The sequence below is a fragment of the Cucurbita maxima genome, unplaced genomic scaffold (genome assembly GCF_002738345.1).
Source record: "Cucurbita maxima cultivar Rimu unplaced genomic scaffold, Cmax_1.0 Cma_Scf00047, whole genome shotgun sequence".
Lineage (NCBI taxonomy): Eukaryota > Viridiplantae > Streptophyta > Magnoliopsida > Cucurbitales > Cucurbitaceae > Cucurbita > Cucurbita maxima.
Window position 1 is genome coordinate 909,041 of NW_019272063.1, and position 18,536 is coordinate 927,576.

An 18,536-nucleotide genomic window follows, 5' to 3' on the forward strand; every position below is an offset into this window, starting at 1 on the left:
TTATTTTAAGTACCAATATTAAATAAATAAATAAATAAATAAATATATATATATATATATATATATATATATATATATACTCTAGAATCATGCTTTGAAATTTAATTGTCAAAAGAAGATATAAAATATTATAAAGAATATTAATTGCATCTTTATTACCCTAATAAAAAAGAGAGCAATTTGTATCCATTAGTTAAAAGTATAAAACTAAATATATTTAAAAATTAAGTTGACTATATATGAATCCTTTCATTAAAAGTATTTTAATCTAAATAAAAACAAAATAATATCATTAATATATGTTATAATAATATAATGAACAAATCTTTTTTAAGTTTCGAAAAAGTTAAAGTCTCAAGTTTTAGAATTAGCCTGGTGTTTTGAAGAGTCCTACACCCCTAAACAAATGACCTGTCTTTTTGCTAGAGTTTCATGGACGTTACCCTTTATACTAATCGAATGTTTGGACTCGAGTTATACTCTACGAGGAGCCAAGCGGGTGTACGGTCTTACCATTTGACCTCTCTTCTCGTGTGACTAGGAATGCTCATTGGAGTTTCATAATCATATGTTTGGATGAGAGCTATACTCTGCACGGAGACAAGTGGGCATATGGTCTTACCATTTGACCTCTCTTTAACTAAATCTTTTATGGATTTACTTATTAATTTTAGCTTTCTATCCGTATACGTGTTGGATCATCTCCTTCTTATTTTATATATGATTGTTCGGTTTTGTAACATCCCAATGTGACGGAAAAACCCTAAACCCTAATTCTAAAGAGATGGACGATGAACGTATTGAGCTAAAACCGATGAAGTTCATAATAAACAAAGAATATAATACTCATAGAGAAAGCGTTTCGTACTTGTGGGATTATAATCGGCTAAAAAAAGCAAAGGAAAATGGTTGATTTGAATTTCTAAGGCATACCAAAAGAGAATTTTTCATCCATTTTGTTCATCTTTTGGTTCCTTCCTCACTTGCAATGGCACCAAGTCCTGCAGAAGCCCATTGTCTTGAAGCAAGGAAGCTCGAGACGACAACAATGGCGGTGAAAGGGAAGGCGGAGGAGGACGAGGACTCAAGAACGACGATTCGTTTGTTAGAAACGGTTGCGGAGGGTTATACATGAAGGGTTGGCCGGGAATGTTGTGTTGGAATAGAATTCCGGTGGTGGCAACGTCGTGATCGGCAACGAGGCAGTTGGTGGATTCCGATAGTATTCGGATGCTTCCTCGTGGCATTACCGGACTTTGGTGGGTGTGTTGGCCTTCGTACGTTGTGATGACGATTGAATGGTCGCTCGATGACCGTTCCACCCTCTTTTTCACACCGCATTGTGATGTCGTGCAACGATAATAACTTCTATATTATAAACAAAATACTCGGCCTTTTAAATTTAAATTCGAAGTAAATGATATTATATCATTGTAAAAATATACGAAAAAGACAAACCTAGGATAAGGACTGTTCTTCACTGTCTTTTGACCGTACTTCCGCCACCGGTAACCGTCGTCGAGATGATCGATATCACTCTTTGTCATGAAAGCAAATCTGGGTTCTCGTTGCTTCTTCTGGTTCTTCTTTGGCTTCAACCTAAAACAAAAACAGTAAAAAGAAAATTAATTAATTAATTAAAAATAAATAAAATCTCCAACTTTTTTCATTTCTTTTTGAGAAAAAAAAGCAAAAAAAAGGAGAAGAATCATGAAGCTCAAAATTAGTCAACTAAATCAAATCAACACAACCCCATTAATTACATCCAAAATTTCCTCATTATAATCAATAAATTCTTAAAAAATATGAATAAATGGAGTAAATGTCGAACTTAGATCTAAAACAGATAATATCATAGGATCGTGAAAATCAGATCGAGACCAATAATAATGATCTCTTACACTTTGGAAGTCTTGGCGTTCTTGTCAACCTCTTCGATAGGAGCAGCTTCATTGGAGGAGGAATTAGAAACGGAGGAAGAATTAGGCGTCGGCGGAGCATTAAGCACCTCGGAGGACTCCGGGACGGTGGAGGACGGCGAGGAAAGCGGCGGCTGAAGGGGCGGCACGGTAGTAGAAAGCAAATCGAATATAGAAGAAGGATTATAGAAATCATGGAATCCAATCCCACCACCAAACAAGTCAAAAGAAGAAGAAGAACAACAAGAAGCTTTATGATCATCACATGGCAGGTCGAACACACCGGAAAAACCCGAACCACCCACCGGAAACTCGTCGGAAAACACCGTTTGAGAGTAAATTCCGGTAGAAGTTGCCGACCCCATCAACGAGTCTTCAAATTTTTTCTCCATTTTGGATCGATCGGAGTTTTTTTTTTTTTTTTTTTTTAAGACATAATAATAATAATATTCTTCGTGGAAGAATGATAGAGCAAAAGGAGAGTGTTTGGATTTGTGGGATTTTGGAGAACAGCTTGGGGTGTAAGTTTTCCCACCTAGGATGGTGACCTACAGGTGCCGGTAAACGATGGGCATGGAAACAAGATCGGTGTTCGCAATAAATGACAGACCACTACTGAAAAAGGAGTCTTCTGAAACGCGTAGTTTTGACCGGTTAACCGGTTCCAGTGTAAACTAGATTCTATTGGCCGTGTACACGTATGCAAAAAAAAGAGGTTTTTTTTTATTATTTTTATTTTTTATTATTCTTACGTGTATGAGTATATTGATTAATAAATTTTAATTTTAATCATGCGTTAGAAAAAATTTAAAATTCAATCCTTAAAAATAATTTATTTAATAAAACACCCAAACAATTTTATTAATTTTTTTTTCTAAAACCAAAGTTACAATTAAAAAAAAAAAAAAAAACACATGCATATTTATTTGNTTATTAATTTTTTTTTCTAAAACCAAAGTTACAATTAAAAAAAAAAAAAAAACACATGCATATTTATTTGTGTGGTATGAATTACGCCATAAAAATAATTAAATTAATGTCAGTTTCATAAATAATTATCTATAAATTAATTAATATTCTAATGATTTAGAAATTTTTTAATATGTATCCCGCATTTTTTTTAATCGAGTTTAAATATTAAAAAAAAAAATAAATAGGGAAATATATGGTAATTAATGAAGTGTAATAACTATATTCTTTACTCAACCTAAAAATGCTTTCCCGTAGAATAAGCTTTCTAAATAATATATTTATTCCTTAATTAAACCAATTAATTAAGCTCTCTAACATAAATAAGCAAACGATAATATGGAATCAATAATTTTTATTTTTATTTTCAATTTTTATGAACCACACGTAAAATTGGTGCATTAATAACTTTTATTGTTATCATCGAAACATAAATAATGGGTGCATTTTAAATTTTTTTTTTTTATAAATTCAAAAATATTTATAATTTAAATATTTTCAGATATATTATACATTTATTTCTACACTTTTTTAAATATTTATTAACATTAATATATTTTCAGAAATATAATAAAAAAATGAATTTCTTAGTTATAATAAAAAATTTAAAGTTGTGATAAAAAAATATTTTTTCAATAAATAGCAAATAAAATTGGAAAAGAAACAAAATATTAATATTACTTTAAAAAAAACACGGAGAGAAAAAGCCCTAATTGAAGGGGAAAGAGGGAGAGTTTGGCACGTGCGGTTCCATGGAGGCGTTTCTTTCCGTGCCACTTGAAAAAAAAGGTAAATATTTATTTAATAATTAATATATTTGGTAATTAATTAATTAATTAATTAATTAGCGTTAAATTAGACGGTCTTGTTCCAAGGAAGTGGGCCTTTGCCTAAAAATCCATGGCCCACAACTTTTCCACTAGGTTTTCAATGCTGCTAAATGACATTTATACCCCTCCATCAATTAGGATTTTTTAAATGTAATTTAGGCTTAGATAACTCATAATTAACTCTATTTTGTTATAAAATAAACAGAATAATATTTTAATTTTTTATAATAATAATAATAATAATAATAATATTTTAAAATTGGAAAAGTAAATATGTTGAATGGAAATAAAGTTGGCCAACTCCACCTTTTTCTTCACAATAATTTTTCAAGGACAGTCCTATTGAAACCTATATAAAGGACAGTTTTTTTCCCTCCACAATTATTAATATAAATATTTAAAATAATAATATTCTTATTTAAAATATGTATATATATATATATATGAAAGTTATTTAATAATTTAATAGTTAGGTTATCGTCCTATTTCACGTTAATACTAAGCACGGCCCATATTAGTTTACGTTGGGGGCTCAATATATGTGATGGTTCTAGATCATTCCAATCTCGTCTGTACTTTAATCTAAACTATTATGTTTGTGTCCCATGTAGGTTCAAGAACTTTCAACTAAAAATTCTATCCTTAAATGTTCGATTTTGAGTCCGATAGGTTCATGATGTATTTGATATGCAATATATGGGAATTTAAGCCATTAAATTTAAAAAAACGAGTACATGTCAATTACTGTTCGAACTATAGATGGACTTTTAATATTAGTTTAGGATTATGTCGATCGACGTGGTGTATTTTTAAAGCCGTAGCCAATAGCTCGGGACTAATATCATTTAAAACCCTAGTTTTGCAACTCTATATAATGGGTTAGTTGAGTTTGTTATGCATGTATATGTAATTAATTAATTATTAATAGAGTGAAACCTAATTCGTTGACTCTAATCAATTTTTCATAAATATGTTAAATTTAAAATAAATAAATAAATAAATAAAGCAGCGATAATTGCGGCATTTGGAAGCAATTCCAATAATAGTATTAAAATAATTTATTGATCAATTTAAAAATTGAATTCAAATAGAAAAAATCTGTTTATTTCAAGGGAAGAGATTTAGAAAGAGTCAAAGTCAACAAAATTTTATTTGGTTGTTTCGTTGAAATTAAATAATTAAAAAAGAGAGAGAGAAGAGAAGAAAACGCGTCCGGGGACTGGAAAACGACACCGTCTAATAATAACAAAAACGACAAGTAGGAAAAAGAAGGAAGGCAGTAAAGGGGAATGTGAAAACGACATCTCGTTTTCCTTTTGGTTCTTCGTCCGACATCCCTCTAAATTTTTTGTCCTTCTCATCAATGATTTGTATCAACGTAAGGAGTACGTTATTATTTTTAAATTTATTCTTCATCAAAAATTAATATTAAATTACAATATTTTTTAAAAAATATATAACTAAATTTTATATCAAAACATAATTCGAGCATAGCATATATTGTAATAATTTAAATAAAACAATAATATTGTAACAACCCAAACCGACCGCTAGCAGATATTGTCTTTTTTGGACTTTTTCTTTCGGGCTTTCTCCCAAGGTTTTTAAGACACATTCTGATAGGAAGAAGTTTCCACATTGTTATAACAAAGGTTTAGTTTCCCCTCTCCGATCTGATAAATATGGAGCAAAATAGTTACAATTTAAAAGTTTTAAAATACTAAATTCTACGCATTAAAATTTAGAATAACCAAAATGAAATTAAAGTCGAGTAAAGCAAAAAAAAAAAAGAGAGGGTCCATCGTACCCGTTGAACCAATTATTTTCGATTAGAGATAAAAAGAGGGGTCGGTTCACTTTACGAAGAGGTTTGAAAAATAAAGTATTAAAGATTGTGAAAGACATGTGAGAAGGAAAAAAAATGGTCATTTAATTCAAAAAAAGAGAAAAAAAAACATCATTTTCTTCACAATGTCAATGCGATGAGTTCCTATTTTATTTGGTCGCCGCCACTTTATTGTGCATTTTTTTTGTGGGACATAAAAGGACCAAAAAACAGCCCCTTTTATTTATTGGGGCAACACAATTTTGACTCTCTCTTTGTCAATAATATAGATATAATATATATATATAGATATATATATATATATAGATATATGTATATATATATATATATATCATTTCGATTCTAATTGGGTTTGATTTAAAAGTTGATAACTTCAACTTTTAAAAAGAACATTAATTTTGTTTTAAAATGTTTGATAAAAAGTGAATAATAATAATAATAATAATAATAATGTTAAATTTAAAAGAAAATAAAAAATAATAAAAATGATGTATGAGAACCAACCATTACAAGAATATCCAATGAACACTTTTGTATTTGATCTTTAGCTTTAGCTTTTGCTTTTCTTTTCTTTCTTTCTTTTTATTTTAATTAAAAAAAATATGAATTCAAAGGCTTTTCTTTTTATTAAATTATCTAAAAATACATTCTTTCCAAATATATATATGTATTAAAATTATGGTACAAAACTAATTTTAGACTATGGTTTTTTTAAACTACTATATTAAAATAATCGTCTTTAACCATTTTTCAAAAAGATTGTTTAAAGATAAAGAAATTATGATTGCAATAGATATGTAAGTTTAAGATTAAATTCGATGAATGGTAAAAATACAAAAACTCTGAGAGACTTATTCGAGTCATAATACAAGTCAATCCGAACAAAATTCAATTTTTTACTGTTGGAGTAGAAAGTGACAAAAATTGGCAAAAGTTTGAGGTTTGAATAGTTGAAATCCCGATCGGTTCAGTTCCTCGTATGAATACAAAGCCGCCGAATCAAATCGTCAATTTCACTATTCAAAAGCCAAAACCATTATTACAAAACCTCATCTGAAAATTTATTTTCAAAAGTTGGAATCATTTTTCTGTTGATTTTTGTACTCTTCAGTTTCTAAGCTCTCAAAAAGTACAATAATTTTCAAACTCACCCATTGATTTTAACACATAACATAAGCTTCCAGATCTGCAACCCTTTTGAGGAGGCCTATCATTTTGTATGGTTGACCTTATTACACAGACAAGCAGTCCTCCTATCACGTGTTTCTTTTTTTTCGTTCCCACTTTGCTAAACTCGAGCATTTTTCAATTTCAAATTTCAAATTTTAAGTTTCTATCTATTCAAAATCTATAGTTTGAAAAAAAAAAACGGTGGTCTCGACCTTAAATTATGATTTCATATGATTTTTAGTTTTAATTACTAAACAATAGTGTGACGTATTTATTCGGATAATATTATCTTAGCAAAAATAAGAACCCAAAAAGAAAAGGCAGACAGAGAAAATTGGAAGATCAAGAAAAAGAACTTCACCAAATAAATAATCTAAATTATTTTTAAAAAATTAAAGAACACTTAATTGTGACATAAAATAGTATGAAAGTGACCTACAATCAAAATTTAGATCACAATTTTTATTTGATTTTTTTTTAAAAAAATATATATTTCAAAATTAAATTTTGAGATATTTATAAAAGTTTACGAATAATAATAATATTTATATTTTGGAAAGGTCAAAAGTACATTTTAAACAAAATGGTAAGAGTTAAGAGTGTTAATAAATATAAAACATTTTCTCCAATTATATCTTATAATTGGTCAAATGAACCAACATTTGCAACATCAATATTTAAAAACTACATTAAATCACAAATTAAAATTGAAATACATATTCATCAACCAACATAACACAACTAGAAGACGAATATCATTGACCTCTAGATCAATAGGTCATCAATTTGAATCCCGAAATAAAACGGTAAATTCACTCAACTATCATAAAATTATAGTTTAACCAAAAACATAATCTTTCTACTTTTGATAACAAGAATCGAATAAAAACTTGTTTGAATTCATTCCCCCTTTTCCTTTTACTTTCACGGAAGACTAAACCCATACAAACCTAAAACCACTCGAAAGCGATTTTGAAAACAAATACATAAAGTTATAAAGATGGGATTCTCAAAGCAAATACACCCTCAACCAAGTAACGTAACTGGGATGACGACCCGACGACCATCAACCCGAAACTTACAGCAGCAGAATCTAACAAGTGTAACAGAACAGGCACACAAAAGCTACCTAATTTCATAACAAATCTCATCCTAGATATAAGCATCACTTTTGAAAGTGTAGATGCGATCAGAATCCATAAATAAAAAAGTTCATTTTTTTTGATAATGACAGGAAAATTTTGAATGGCCTAAATTCAGAAGGTATGTATGGATCAGGACGGTACTGCCAATCAAGAAATGGATTCTCCACCAACAATGAAATATGAGGGCTCGTAAAAAACTTACGAGCTTTCTACACTGGTGCCAGCTAGCTGAACTCGACGCTGATGAACATCCCAATTGTAAACACGAGCTATTGTCACCTGCTTAGAAGTTGTGTAACAAAAAAATTTAACAAACTGGAGATGAACTAAGCATATCACTCTTAATAACAAAGATTGATCTACTTGTGCTACATGTAACAAAGTTGGTGTTGATTATGGATTGTTTTTTCTTTTAAGAAGTAACAAAAGATTTATGATTTTCAAATTAAACTAGAAAGACATTTATTATATAATAAACAATATCTGGAATCGGAAACTTTTTGAAGTTGGTAGGCGTAATAACTATAAAATATAAAAGTTATGATCATAAGACAAATTCAGTTTTGAGTCATGTGTATGAATATTTTAAACAAGGTTGAATTGTCATTATAAACACACAATTGAAAGTTTAGAAGACTATTGGACACTTCTAAACTTTAAGGGTTTACTAGACACAAAATTAAAAGATTAATGATTAGAAAGGGTGCAAGAATAAATTTCGAAACCTAAAAACCAAAAAACTAATGATTATCAAATAGGCTAAGCTTTTGGTCTTTGATTTTTTATAACCTGTGTTTGTCTTCACTCAATTACTTACAATAATTTTCGACTTTCTTAAGAAAACATTTAAATTCTTAGTCAAATTACAAAAACAAAAACAATTTTTTTAAAAACAACTTATTCAGTTCCAAACTTTACTTGAACTTTGAAAACATTAGTAAAAAATAGACAACAAAACAAAAAACTAATACATGGAACTAATACTTGTAACCTTAATTTTTGAAAAACAAGAATTTTAACTAAGACCCCACCCATTTGATACCTATTTAGTGTCTTGTTTTTTAAAATTTTGCTTTTTTTCACATTTTCTTTCCAATGGTTTTCATCTTTCTGAAGGAAAGATTTGAATTTTTAGCCAAATCCAAAACCAAAAACTTATTTTTCTTCTTTCGTAAGAAACATCAAGGGGTTTATTGCACAGAAGAAACCGGAACAATCTAAAGGCCAAGTGTAGAGAGCCCCCCAAACAAAAATCACACCAAAAGTGCTTGGTCGCTAATTATTATCAGGAGATCTTAATTACGGGTTGGTGTTTTTTTAAAAAAAAAAAATTAAAAGCTTTGGCTTGAATTTCAAAAACATTTGTTAAAAGTAGATAACATAAGGAAAAAAATCTAAGAGGTGGAAACAGTGTTGAAGCTTAATTTTCAAAACTAAATGGTTATCCAATCAAGCCTAAATGATTATCAAAAGGACCTAAGATATTTGAAAATCTTCCTAATTCACATTCAATTTCTGCAAATTCCAACCATCTTGACTGCGCAGTTGATAGTTAATAACACCAAATTCTGTCATGTCTAGAGTTTCCAAACAATGGGTTATGTTGCCTAGTCTTTTAAATGGAAGCGTTCACGTTGTAATGACTTCTCAAGCAGAAAATAGCAGGATCGGTAATAATGTGAGTAAAAACACTCGCCGACTAGTTGAAATAGAAAGGGGTGCCTACCTGTGTTATTGTCACCTGGTCCCTCAAAAACTGTAGATCAGCAACAAGAACTTCTAAGCTCGCTTTAGCATTATCCAGGTTCTTCTGTAGGAGGGCTGTGGCCTGCACCAGCAAACGTGAAAACAGCCATAATCAGTGTCCTTTATTCCAAAATTGGATAAGACATGGAGAAAATGATTAAAGTGATCTTTTTGACCAGTATCTGTAACCTCTTCACATGAATAGTCCAGCATGACATTTGCACCAAGCCATAAACAAACTGACTCAGTTTCCTCAATGCGAGCCCGGGAATATATGCCCTCAGAGATCTCAAAATCTGCTACAAGTGGCTGTGCATGATAGCTAAAGATAAACAGATTGCTTAAGAAAACTCAAGTTTAAGATGGTTAAAGAAAGGAAATACCGCAACTTCATAGAGATGCTTACAATACTAGATCATTAAAAGTAGAAAATTATACCCTAAGAAAACCGACAAATCCACAAGCTACATCTAGCTAAGGCTGACAACAGAAACAGATAATCCTATACGATTATTTTATCAATTAATAATTTTACAGTAAGCCCTAGTCGATTCTTATGTTTACGCCCTGTAATTTTCTACTTTATCATCTTGCACTCTGCGCACTGCACATAAAGCATACGAACTTGATAAAATTCAGGAATAGTTATCCAGATAATAATTCATTAATGTAACCAATGCAACGGCCGTTTTTTAAAATTATTTGTTCCTCTATTTTCAGCAGGAAATCATATGGGAGTAGCAGTCAAATAAAGTTGGTTTTTCAAGAAAAAAATTAGAAGAAAAAAAAAAGGAGAGAGAGAGAGTAGCATAGCCAATGGAGGCATGAGGAAATGGTTTTTGAGTCCAAAACACATCCCTGAACCAAATGGTATTAAATTAGAAAATATCAAATGGCAAAACAATTGAACATAAATTTCAATATTAGAGATGGGCCTTTAAGCAACTTTTCTTATTTCTTTTAAAAAGACTTTGAAGAAAAAAAATTCAACACAAGCAACTTTCTTCAGGAAAGCAAGAAACCGTAGGAAATCATTTCAAAATGCTCTTGAAAATAAATTTCAATATGCGATAATATCATATAATGCAAATAATTTACTCATTAGGTGACCACATATCTCCAAGATGGTATAAATAACCAAAGCTACCATGGGAGACAAAAAGACGAACCTCACCAGTGGCTGCATCCTTCTTTGCTTGTAAAGTAGCAACTATACCCAAACACTTCTTTATGTCTGGAATCTTTGCCTGACAGGATGGAAGGGTAACAGCAAAGGATGATAGTTAGGCCACAAGCATTATGGTTCCGTAACATTTAAGTAGCTAAACATTAAATACTGACTTTAACTATGAGAAAATACTAACTCTTACTTGACTTTCTAATCAAATACAAGTACACATTTTTAATAGTAAAGTCCCATTTTTCATAAGGCGGGAGCCTAACTATGATGCTGAGAGCCTGAGGCAGATACTTTCTTCATTAAATCAAACATGCATCACCTACACACACTAGCCATGTACCTTAGCTTGCATCTGAATATATATAATCTAATTTCAGGGCTCACAAATGCAGTTCATGTTATCTGCCAATGATCATAGTAGAACTTGTAATTTCTTAAACTCCATCATTTTTAATCTGATAGCTCCTTAATTTAGAATGATTTTAATATGTAAAATTATCAATTATTTAGCTTATACCCAGTTTGGATTCAATAAATGTGACGAATAGAAACAGTATCTGACAATATTCCATAACTTCAGCGTGAGATGATGAGCATGTAAAAGAAAAATCTGGAAAAACAGAAAGAAAGTACCCTAAAATTAAAAAAATAATAATAAAAAAAATAAAAATAAAACATCAAACCTGCAAGTCCCTTTGTTGAGCAAGGAGTTTCATCTCAACTAACTTGTATTGCTGAAGTCTGCATGAGATATTTGCAGAGTATAATAAAAAAAAGGAAAACAGGGCGTTAAACTTAAGAAACAAATATGAATATCTTCCCGCATGGATCCTATTTTGTAAAGCGTAGGAAAGAGTTGAATAAAGCAGCATTTATTCGCTACAATCTACTAACAATTTTCACGTGTTCGAGTGCAGAGAGAGTTCCATGATTCACATCAAGTACACAGCAACACTAAGCTAAGTCATGGAAACTAATGCATGTAAAGCTCTAAGAGATACACTCAAAAAAGTCGAGGAGCTCAAAAAGATAGCTCTAAATCACACAAACTGAATCCAGCAGACTTCAACGATGATGTAACTCTAAGAAAACCACAAAAACGAAAATTCTAGAAAGTTCGATTCACTCTCAGCCACTAGAAACGAGTAAAGTTCCAAAAAAAAAAAAAAAAAAGTAGAGCTGCAATACCACGACTAAACAAAAAAGTTCAACTTCACTAACACATACATCAAGTCATGAATGCCTTAATTGGAGCCTACAACATAGAACAGGACTTCAAAGTGACAGAAAACAATAATCAAGAACTCAGAAAATCACTAAAAGTGACAGAAAGCAAGACACAAAATCAAAAACATCAATAGACAAGAACTACAACGACATTTCCGGATTTGAATCAAGTGAAAATAAAAATAGAACGAGAGAGTACCGCTCCTGGAGAAAAGCAAGGGCGGATTGAACATCGAGGCCTAAATTAGAGAGATAAGTACGAACGTCCTCCACGAACTGAGCCGCCGGAATTCCTCTTCTGTCACTGACAACGGTGCCGGAAGAAGAAGAAGAAGAGGAAGACAACGATGCGGTAGCCATTTCCGATTGGAAGAAAAACCCAAAACCTCCGCAAAATAAAAATCAAAACAACCAATAAATTTCTTTTCTGGAAAATGAGATTCAACGACCCAACTTGTGCGAGAATGAAGATGACTAAACGACGTCGTAGATATCAATATCTAAATGGGTCTAAATGATTTGGGCTTGGGCTGCCACCGCCAAGAAAGATTATTGGTTTGGGCTAAAGGCCCAATGAATCAGTTTTTGTGGATTTATTTTTATAATAATTTATGAAGAGAAATTAAAATAATTACGAAAATAACACCAAATTTGGTATCACAAACTTCCCATTCTTTTATCGTATTCATAATAATCATTCAAAATGTACTTTAAGTATTTAATTTTATATTTTTAATCTCATAAATACATTTTAAATTCAAAAATTAAGGAGATAAGTAGACCCGAATTTTAGTTGAATAAATCAATCGAGAAATTTGACTAATCAACCAAAACCTAAATCAAAATGTTTTTCAAATTAAAACGTGTATCAAACAATATTTGTCGAGACACTATGTGAGATCACATATTAGTTGGAGAGGGAAACGAAACATTCTTTTAAAGACGTGAAAACCTTTAAAATCGATTTTTTTTTTCATATTTCCGTTACTCAAACATTTCTAAAATCGAAAAAATAAGATAAATATAAAGTAAATATCAATTTAAGCATAATTCATATGAATTGATACCCGTGTTTTGTTTGATCGAGGATACACATTTTTTCTTAAATATTATTATTATTATTATTATTATTATTAATGAATGAAATCCTATTATTATTATTATTATTATTTACTTAGATTGCAATGATTGGTTCAAACATTCTTATGATTGGGTTTTGATATTATCACCCAAAGATCGAAGATTTCAAGATAACCAAGGCAACTTGTTTGACTAAAGTTCTTAAATTATCTGAGATTTTGGAGAAAATGTGGCTCCTTCAAATTGACAAACAAATTATATATATTTTTTTTAATTAATGAATATTTTATGTTCTTCTTTTAAACCTAGAGTCCGTTCCACAACCGCCCTTAGATATCAATTTGTTTTTTTAGTTAAAGACATTACGTCTACCTTTTGCATATATGTTCACGAGCTATCGAACTAGCGACATTAAGTCTAAGCTAATAGTTGTTTTGTTGTGTCGATATCTGAGTTTATATAAACTCGAACTATCATCATTTTTTTTTCAGAACATAAAAATGAAAAATTAATCATCGACCAAACAAGATGAAAATCTGTAAAGAGAGGAGCGATCAAATGCAAAACTACCGACTCCTCTTGAAATTGCATTATTGGAGACAAGCTAAGAACGAGCGTTTGTGGACACCCACCACTTTATACTTAAGTTTAAAATATTTAAAAAATTGAGGGATTTAAAAAAAAGAAAAAAACTAAACTATTAAAGATCAAATATATAATTAATCGGAAGGTTGAAAATTGAGACTGGAGTGAATATTTAAGGTAAGGAAAGGACGAAGTCCCAATTTTTTATTGAATCTTTTAATTTCTTGATTGATGTATTTATTGAACTATGCTCGAATCGGTTAATATTAAATAATTAAAAAAATAATATTTAATATTTTAATTTAAAGTTTAATTTTGGAAGCCAGGAGAAGGATGAGTCACCATTTTCTCTTTTACTTAGGATTTTTAGTGGGGCCGGCCACTTGACCCATCCACGTGGGTTTGCTTTATAATTATTATTTTTATTTAAAAAAAAAAGGAAAGAAAAAGAAAAAGAGAGAAAAAGAAAAGGTGTGGTTTAGAAGAGGCTTTTGGCTTTATTGGTGGTGGCCTCACTCACTCACATGGGAGAAAAAGAAAACGCATAAAAATACAAAACCAATATTACAAATTCCAAACTGGGGTTTTGCTTACGTGGCCAAACCTATACATATATGGGTCCCACATGTTGCCTTGTGCCTTGACATGTCACATGCACCTTCCTCACTTTCCTTTTTTTTTTTTTTTTTTAAGGAACTCATTGGATGACGTGGACAAATCAATCGATTCAATTATGAATTTATTTGGAATGGATTGGTTCACGAGTAGGACACATACGAAATGAGTTTTTATAAGAACTTTAGATACTCGTCTACTAAAAAGTTGTAAGGGAGAAAGAAAAAGGAAAATGTACCCGACCAGAGATATTAGTAAACACAGCTATCGGTCCCTTTGTTATTGCCAACCGAGTTGATTCATGGATTTTTTAAAACTAAAAGAACCAACCGGAAGTTATTAATTTTGTAAAAAACATATTTTTGCTTAAGATATATATATATATATATATATTTAATTATTTAGAAGGTGATTTTTTTTTTTTAAGAAAAAATAATATCTTCAAATCTAGTTCAAGTTCATAGTTTTCCACCAATAATAACCAAATAAATCTAAAAAATGATGAAACTTATTAATAAGGTTATGCATAATATAATTATAAACTATGCATATTTGAAGTCATTTTTCTTCTCCGTAAATTTAACTTCAGCTACTCTCACTCGTACAAACTTGAAACACCAACCACCCCAAACAACCATAACATCGGAAAGTGCACAAAAGATATGGCTAGTCTCCTTATTCTATTATCGGTGCAAGATCAAAAGATATAAGTTCATCAGATCAAATAATTTAATTTTAAACTTTCAGTTTTATTCCCGGGCTATAAAAAGCTCAATCTTTGAATTTTATGCCTAATCTCAAAATTATCAATTTTGTACACGGTAGAATATTGACATATTGACATGATTTAAAACTACTCAACCCAAGAACCGACCTATACAAACTAATATATGTAAAACAAAGAAAAATCAAGAAAATAATATGTGGTTTATGCCGATTACGGGAAGGGGGGAAGAAAGGAGAAATGAATCTAGTTTTGCAAACAGAAAAGATCTTATGAGAGAACGCACCCATGATTTGATCGACAGAACATTTTCACGAGTAAGGAATCTCAAGATTAAAGAGCCCAGATTCAAGAACAAAATGATGATAAACAGAGACCCCCGCCAACATTATCTGAGTTTAATTTTATCCACATTCCCATACGAAGATTTTTAAAATATAATAAGAATTGCACACAGAAAATGCAAGAACTCGATATATATTCATATATTGACACGAAATTACATGCAGAAGAGAAGCAGGAGAGGAAGGGAATTTTTTTTTTCTGGTTTTTTGTTTTTTTTCCTTTTATTTTCAATTGTTTTCTGGGAAGAGAAAACTGCAGCCGGTGAGTGTGTGGTAATCAGGTAGAAGAAGGTTGGGAGATGGAAGAATCCATACCAGAAGAAGACGAAGAAGAGCTTGAAACCAAGTTGAATATGGCGCTCATGACTCGGATCTGCATCTCCAGTGCGGGTATGTAATCAGTTGCTTCATCCAGAATCACCGGCAGTGGTTGCTTCCGGCAGCCGGGAACCAGCCGGCCGAGAAGCCGGACTTTTCTCTGTACAGTAGGTAATCCCTTCCCTTTCAACCGCAAAACGCTAACTCTCGGCTTCTTCGTTCGGCTGCTTCCACTCACACTCGCCTTCTGTCGATTGTGCTTTCGAAACTTGAGCTTCAGACGGTTCGTCAAGATTGCTCTGCTCCACCTACTTCTTCCTTTCGCCGTCATCGCCAGAACCGTATCCGCCGCCTCCCGAACGGCTTGGCCACGCCGTGGCATCTCGTTCGGCGCCGATGGGGAATAAGGAGGACTGATCCTGACCTGACTCAAGGCGCGCAACAGCTTCGACGAGTAAACTTGATGCTGCGCTTGTGATTTCCACTTCAAGTGATTCTGATCTTGACGACCGTCCTCCCTCGCCGCTTTCTTCTTCTTTTTCTTTCTGGACGAATCACGCGATCGCTCAGAACTCGCCACAGGATTCAGAAACAGAGACGACGCCATTAAAAACCACACACCGATCCAAAATTCAAGATATTGTCTCACTGCCGCAACTACCAAGCTCTTTCTTCAAAAATGATTCCACACCGAATCCTGTACGCCACTACCTTCCTGACCTCCCAGATCAACTCAACTCCTCCCTAACAAAAAAACAGAAAGCACAAACGTAAATTCACCGATTCAAGAACACTAAAACAAAAAGAGAACAGTTCTACTTCCATTCCGCTTCATCGAAAACAGCAATCAATAAACCACAAATTCCACATAATCAATCAACAAAAACAAGAACAAACAACCAAACCAAATCCAAAGAAGGCAAGACAATGAAATCAAATCAACACAAGCAGTCAATGAAGCAAAAACAATCACGATGAAGAGCAAAAGCAAACAAAACAGTCAGAAAAGAACGCGAGAATCCAATAGGACTGATACCTTTGACGCCGGGTCGGAGAGAAATGAAACCGGAATTCCAGAGGACGGTGGCGTAGAGATAGAGAGAGAGAGAGACAGAGTTAGGAGGAAAACGGAACGGAGAGAGAATGAAGTTTCGGAGAGAAAGCGGGAACGGTGAGTAGAGAGGTTATAAAGAGAATTAAAAAGATAAAAGAGCATAATTTTCTAAACTTTAATTAATTTTAATAATGATGAAAATTTAGTAAAGTTTAAGATGAAAACTAAATTAAAGAATATTATACAAAAATAGCAGAAAAACTAAGTTTGGTTTCTTTTTCACTTCACATCATGATCCATCGCAAAACTTTGACTTTGACTTTTATCGGTTTGGCCCGTTATGGGTACCCGAGATGACCGAGGTGCCCGAACAATTAGTTATGGTGAAAAAAGTTTTGAGGCACTAGGCTCAGGCTTGCATGTGGCCCTATGCCCCACTGCTGCCAGATCCCCCGCCCCATCAAACTTCCACTTTAAATTTAAATCTCTCTTACTTTATTATTCTTTTTTTCCCCCTCACAAAAAAAATATATATAATTCATTCAACCCTTTATACTTTGCTTTCTTTAATTACAACTCATCTTTCAATTTTCAATTTTGCTCTATTACTTCGTATCCAACATAAATTTTAGTTTTATATCTTATATATCATATACTTAAAATAAAAAATCTAAAAAAATTAAAAGTTAAATAATCTATCGAATACTTTTTAATGATAATGATAATCCCTACGATAATCCCTACCGATCTAGTTTCATGTTCAAGAACACTTTGATACTTAAAAATACTCCAATTAAGCTCTGTAAGTGTAGGACAGTGGTTGATGAATCAAACTATTAAACATTTTGAGAAATTAGGAAAATAAAATTGCATGCTCCTTAGTTAGATAATTAAATTAAAATGCTAGGTTAGTTGATGTCACACTCAATAATGTGATACAACTAACAAATTGTTTTCTATCACAAAGTTTCACCCATTATGTAATTAGAGAGGTTTAGTCATTGAAGAAAATGATATTAGTAGGCACCAATAAAGCCATCAAAAGTGGGATTTTCATATAATATATTCAAAATTATTGCAACTGTCATAATAAATTATCTCAAAATTATTTTAACAAGCAAAACAAAACAAAACAAAACAAAAAAAGTAAAATTATATTTTGGAGATTGACATGTGTATCAAACAACTAATGATTAATCGAGTAACAATAAGAAAAAAAAGATACTTGAATAAAATAAAGTGACACATTATACCGAACTAGTTCAACTACATTAGATGACTCAATCGAACAATTTACTTTCTCTTATCATGTATTGAATCAATATTTTTCAAATAGTCAGTAAACGATGATATCATCAAACATAAAACTAAAAGGGAGGAATAAAAAACAAACCAAATGGATCAAATATGAGAATCTAAAATAATAAAATTGATCTAAAATCTAGAGGCACTCTTAGTAAAATTTGGTTTCCCTAGAAAGGGGGTATGAGGGGAGCCTAGAAANAAAGGTAGGGGGGGGGGGGGGGGGGGGGGGGGAGGGAATCAAAGATGAAGGAATTAGGGTACCACTAATTGAGGAAGCAAAAGATAGGAAACAAAATGGACAAGGGAGCTATAGCATAATGATTATTGGTAGTGGAGGAGGTGATAAAAAAATAAAATAAAATAATAATAATAATAAGAAGAAGAAGAAGAAGAAGGAACAATAAAGTAAAAGAGGGAGCATGGTTTTTTTTTTTTTTTTTTTTTTTTTTTTTTTTTTTTTTTTTTTTTTTTTTTTTTTT

At 31.5% G+C, this 18,536-nt stretch overlaps 3 protein-coding genes across 5 annotated transcripts in view; all 3 read right to left on the reverse strand.

Moving 5' to 3' along the window:
* Positions 1–787: 787 nt before the first annotated feature.
* On the reverse strand, positions 788–2,366 carry LOC111470683 (probable WRKY transcription factor 48). Its single transcript, XM_023116260.1, has 3 exons — positions 1,902–2,366; positions 1,459–1,599; positions 788–1,368 (listed from the first exon to the last, which is right to left on the reverse strand). The coding sequence occupies exons 1-3, from the start codon at positions 2,309–2,311 to the stop codon at positions 948–950; spliced, it is 972 nt and encodes a 323-aa protein (XP_022972028.1). The 5' UTR covers positions 2,312–2,366; the 3' UTR covers positions 788–947.
* A 5,248-nt stretch (positions 2,367–7,614) lies between these two features.
* Positions 7,615–12,485, reverse strand: LOC111470684 (probable prefoldin subunit 3). The gene is made up of 6 exons (XM_023116261.1): positions 12,232–12,485; positions 11,489–11,546; positions 10,795–10,872; positions 9,815–9,934; positions 9,606–9,707; positions 7,615–8,158 (listed from the first exon to the last, which is right to left on the reverse strand). Exons 1-6 carry the CDS (start codon positions 12,390–12,392, stop codon positions 8,078–8,080), a joined length of 600 nt encoding a protein of 199 aa, XP_022972029.1. The 5' UTR covers positions 12,393–12,485; the 3' UTR covers positions 7,615–8,077.
* Positions 12,486–15,490: 3,005 nt separating this feature from the next.
* LOC111470680 (transcription factor bHLH147-like) overlaps positions 15,491–18,536 on the reverse strand; it is a 15,898-nt gene continuing 12,852 nt past the window's right edge. Inside the window, exons 2-3 of one of the 3 annotated variants that reach the window (XM_023116253.1) lie at positions 17,327–17,333; positions 15,491–16,438 (exon numbers count right to left, since the gene is read on the reverse strand). In XM_023116253.1, the coding sequence (XP_022972021.1) occupies positions 15,658–16,305 (648 nt within the window). In that variant the 5' untranslated portion in view covers positions 16,306–16,438; positions 17,327–17,333 and the 3' untranslated portion in view covers positions 15,491–15,657. Of the gene's footprint in view, positions 16,443–16,734; positions 16,875–17,326; positions 17,334–18,536 lie in introns of those variants that run through there. The other 2 variants (XM_023116252.1, XM_023116254.1) reach the window with 2 other exon arrangements.

Excerpts from the sequence above, each read along its gene's own strand:
- LOC111470683 (XM_023116260.1), bottom strand. The coding sequence starts at position 2,311 with ATGGAGAAAAAATTTGAAGACTCGTTGATGGGGTCGGCAACTTCTACC. Across the intron at positions 1,600-1,901 it reads AACGCCAAGACTTCCAAAGT|GTTGAAGCCAAAGAAGAACC; the intron begins GTAAGAGATCAT and ends TTTTTGTTTTAG. Across the intron at positions 1,369-1,458 it reads AAGAACAGTCCTTATCCTAG|AAGTTATTATCGTTGCACGA; the intron begins GTTTGTCTTTTT and ends TTTATAATATAG.
- LOC111470684 (XM_023116261.1), bottom strand. The coding sequence starts at position 12,392 with ATGGCTACCGCATCGTTGTCTTCCTCTTCTTCTTCTTCTTCCGGCACC. Across the intron at positions 11,547-12,231 it reads CTTGCTTTTCTCCAGGAGCG|ACTTCAGCAATACAAGTTAG; the intron begins GTACTCTCTCGT and ends TATCTCATGCAG. Across the intron at positions 8,159-9,605 it reads ACCAGGTGACAATAACACAG|GTGACAATAGCTCGTGTTTA; the intron begins GTAGGCACCCCT and ends ACTTCTAAGCAG.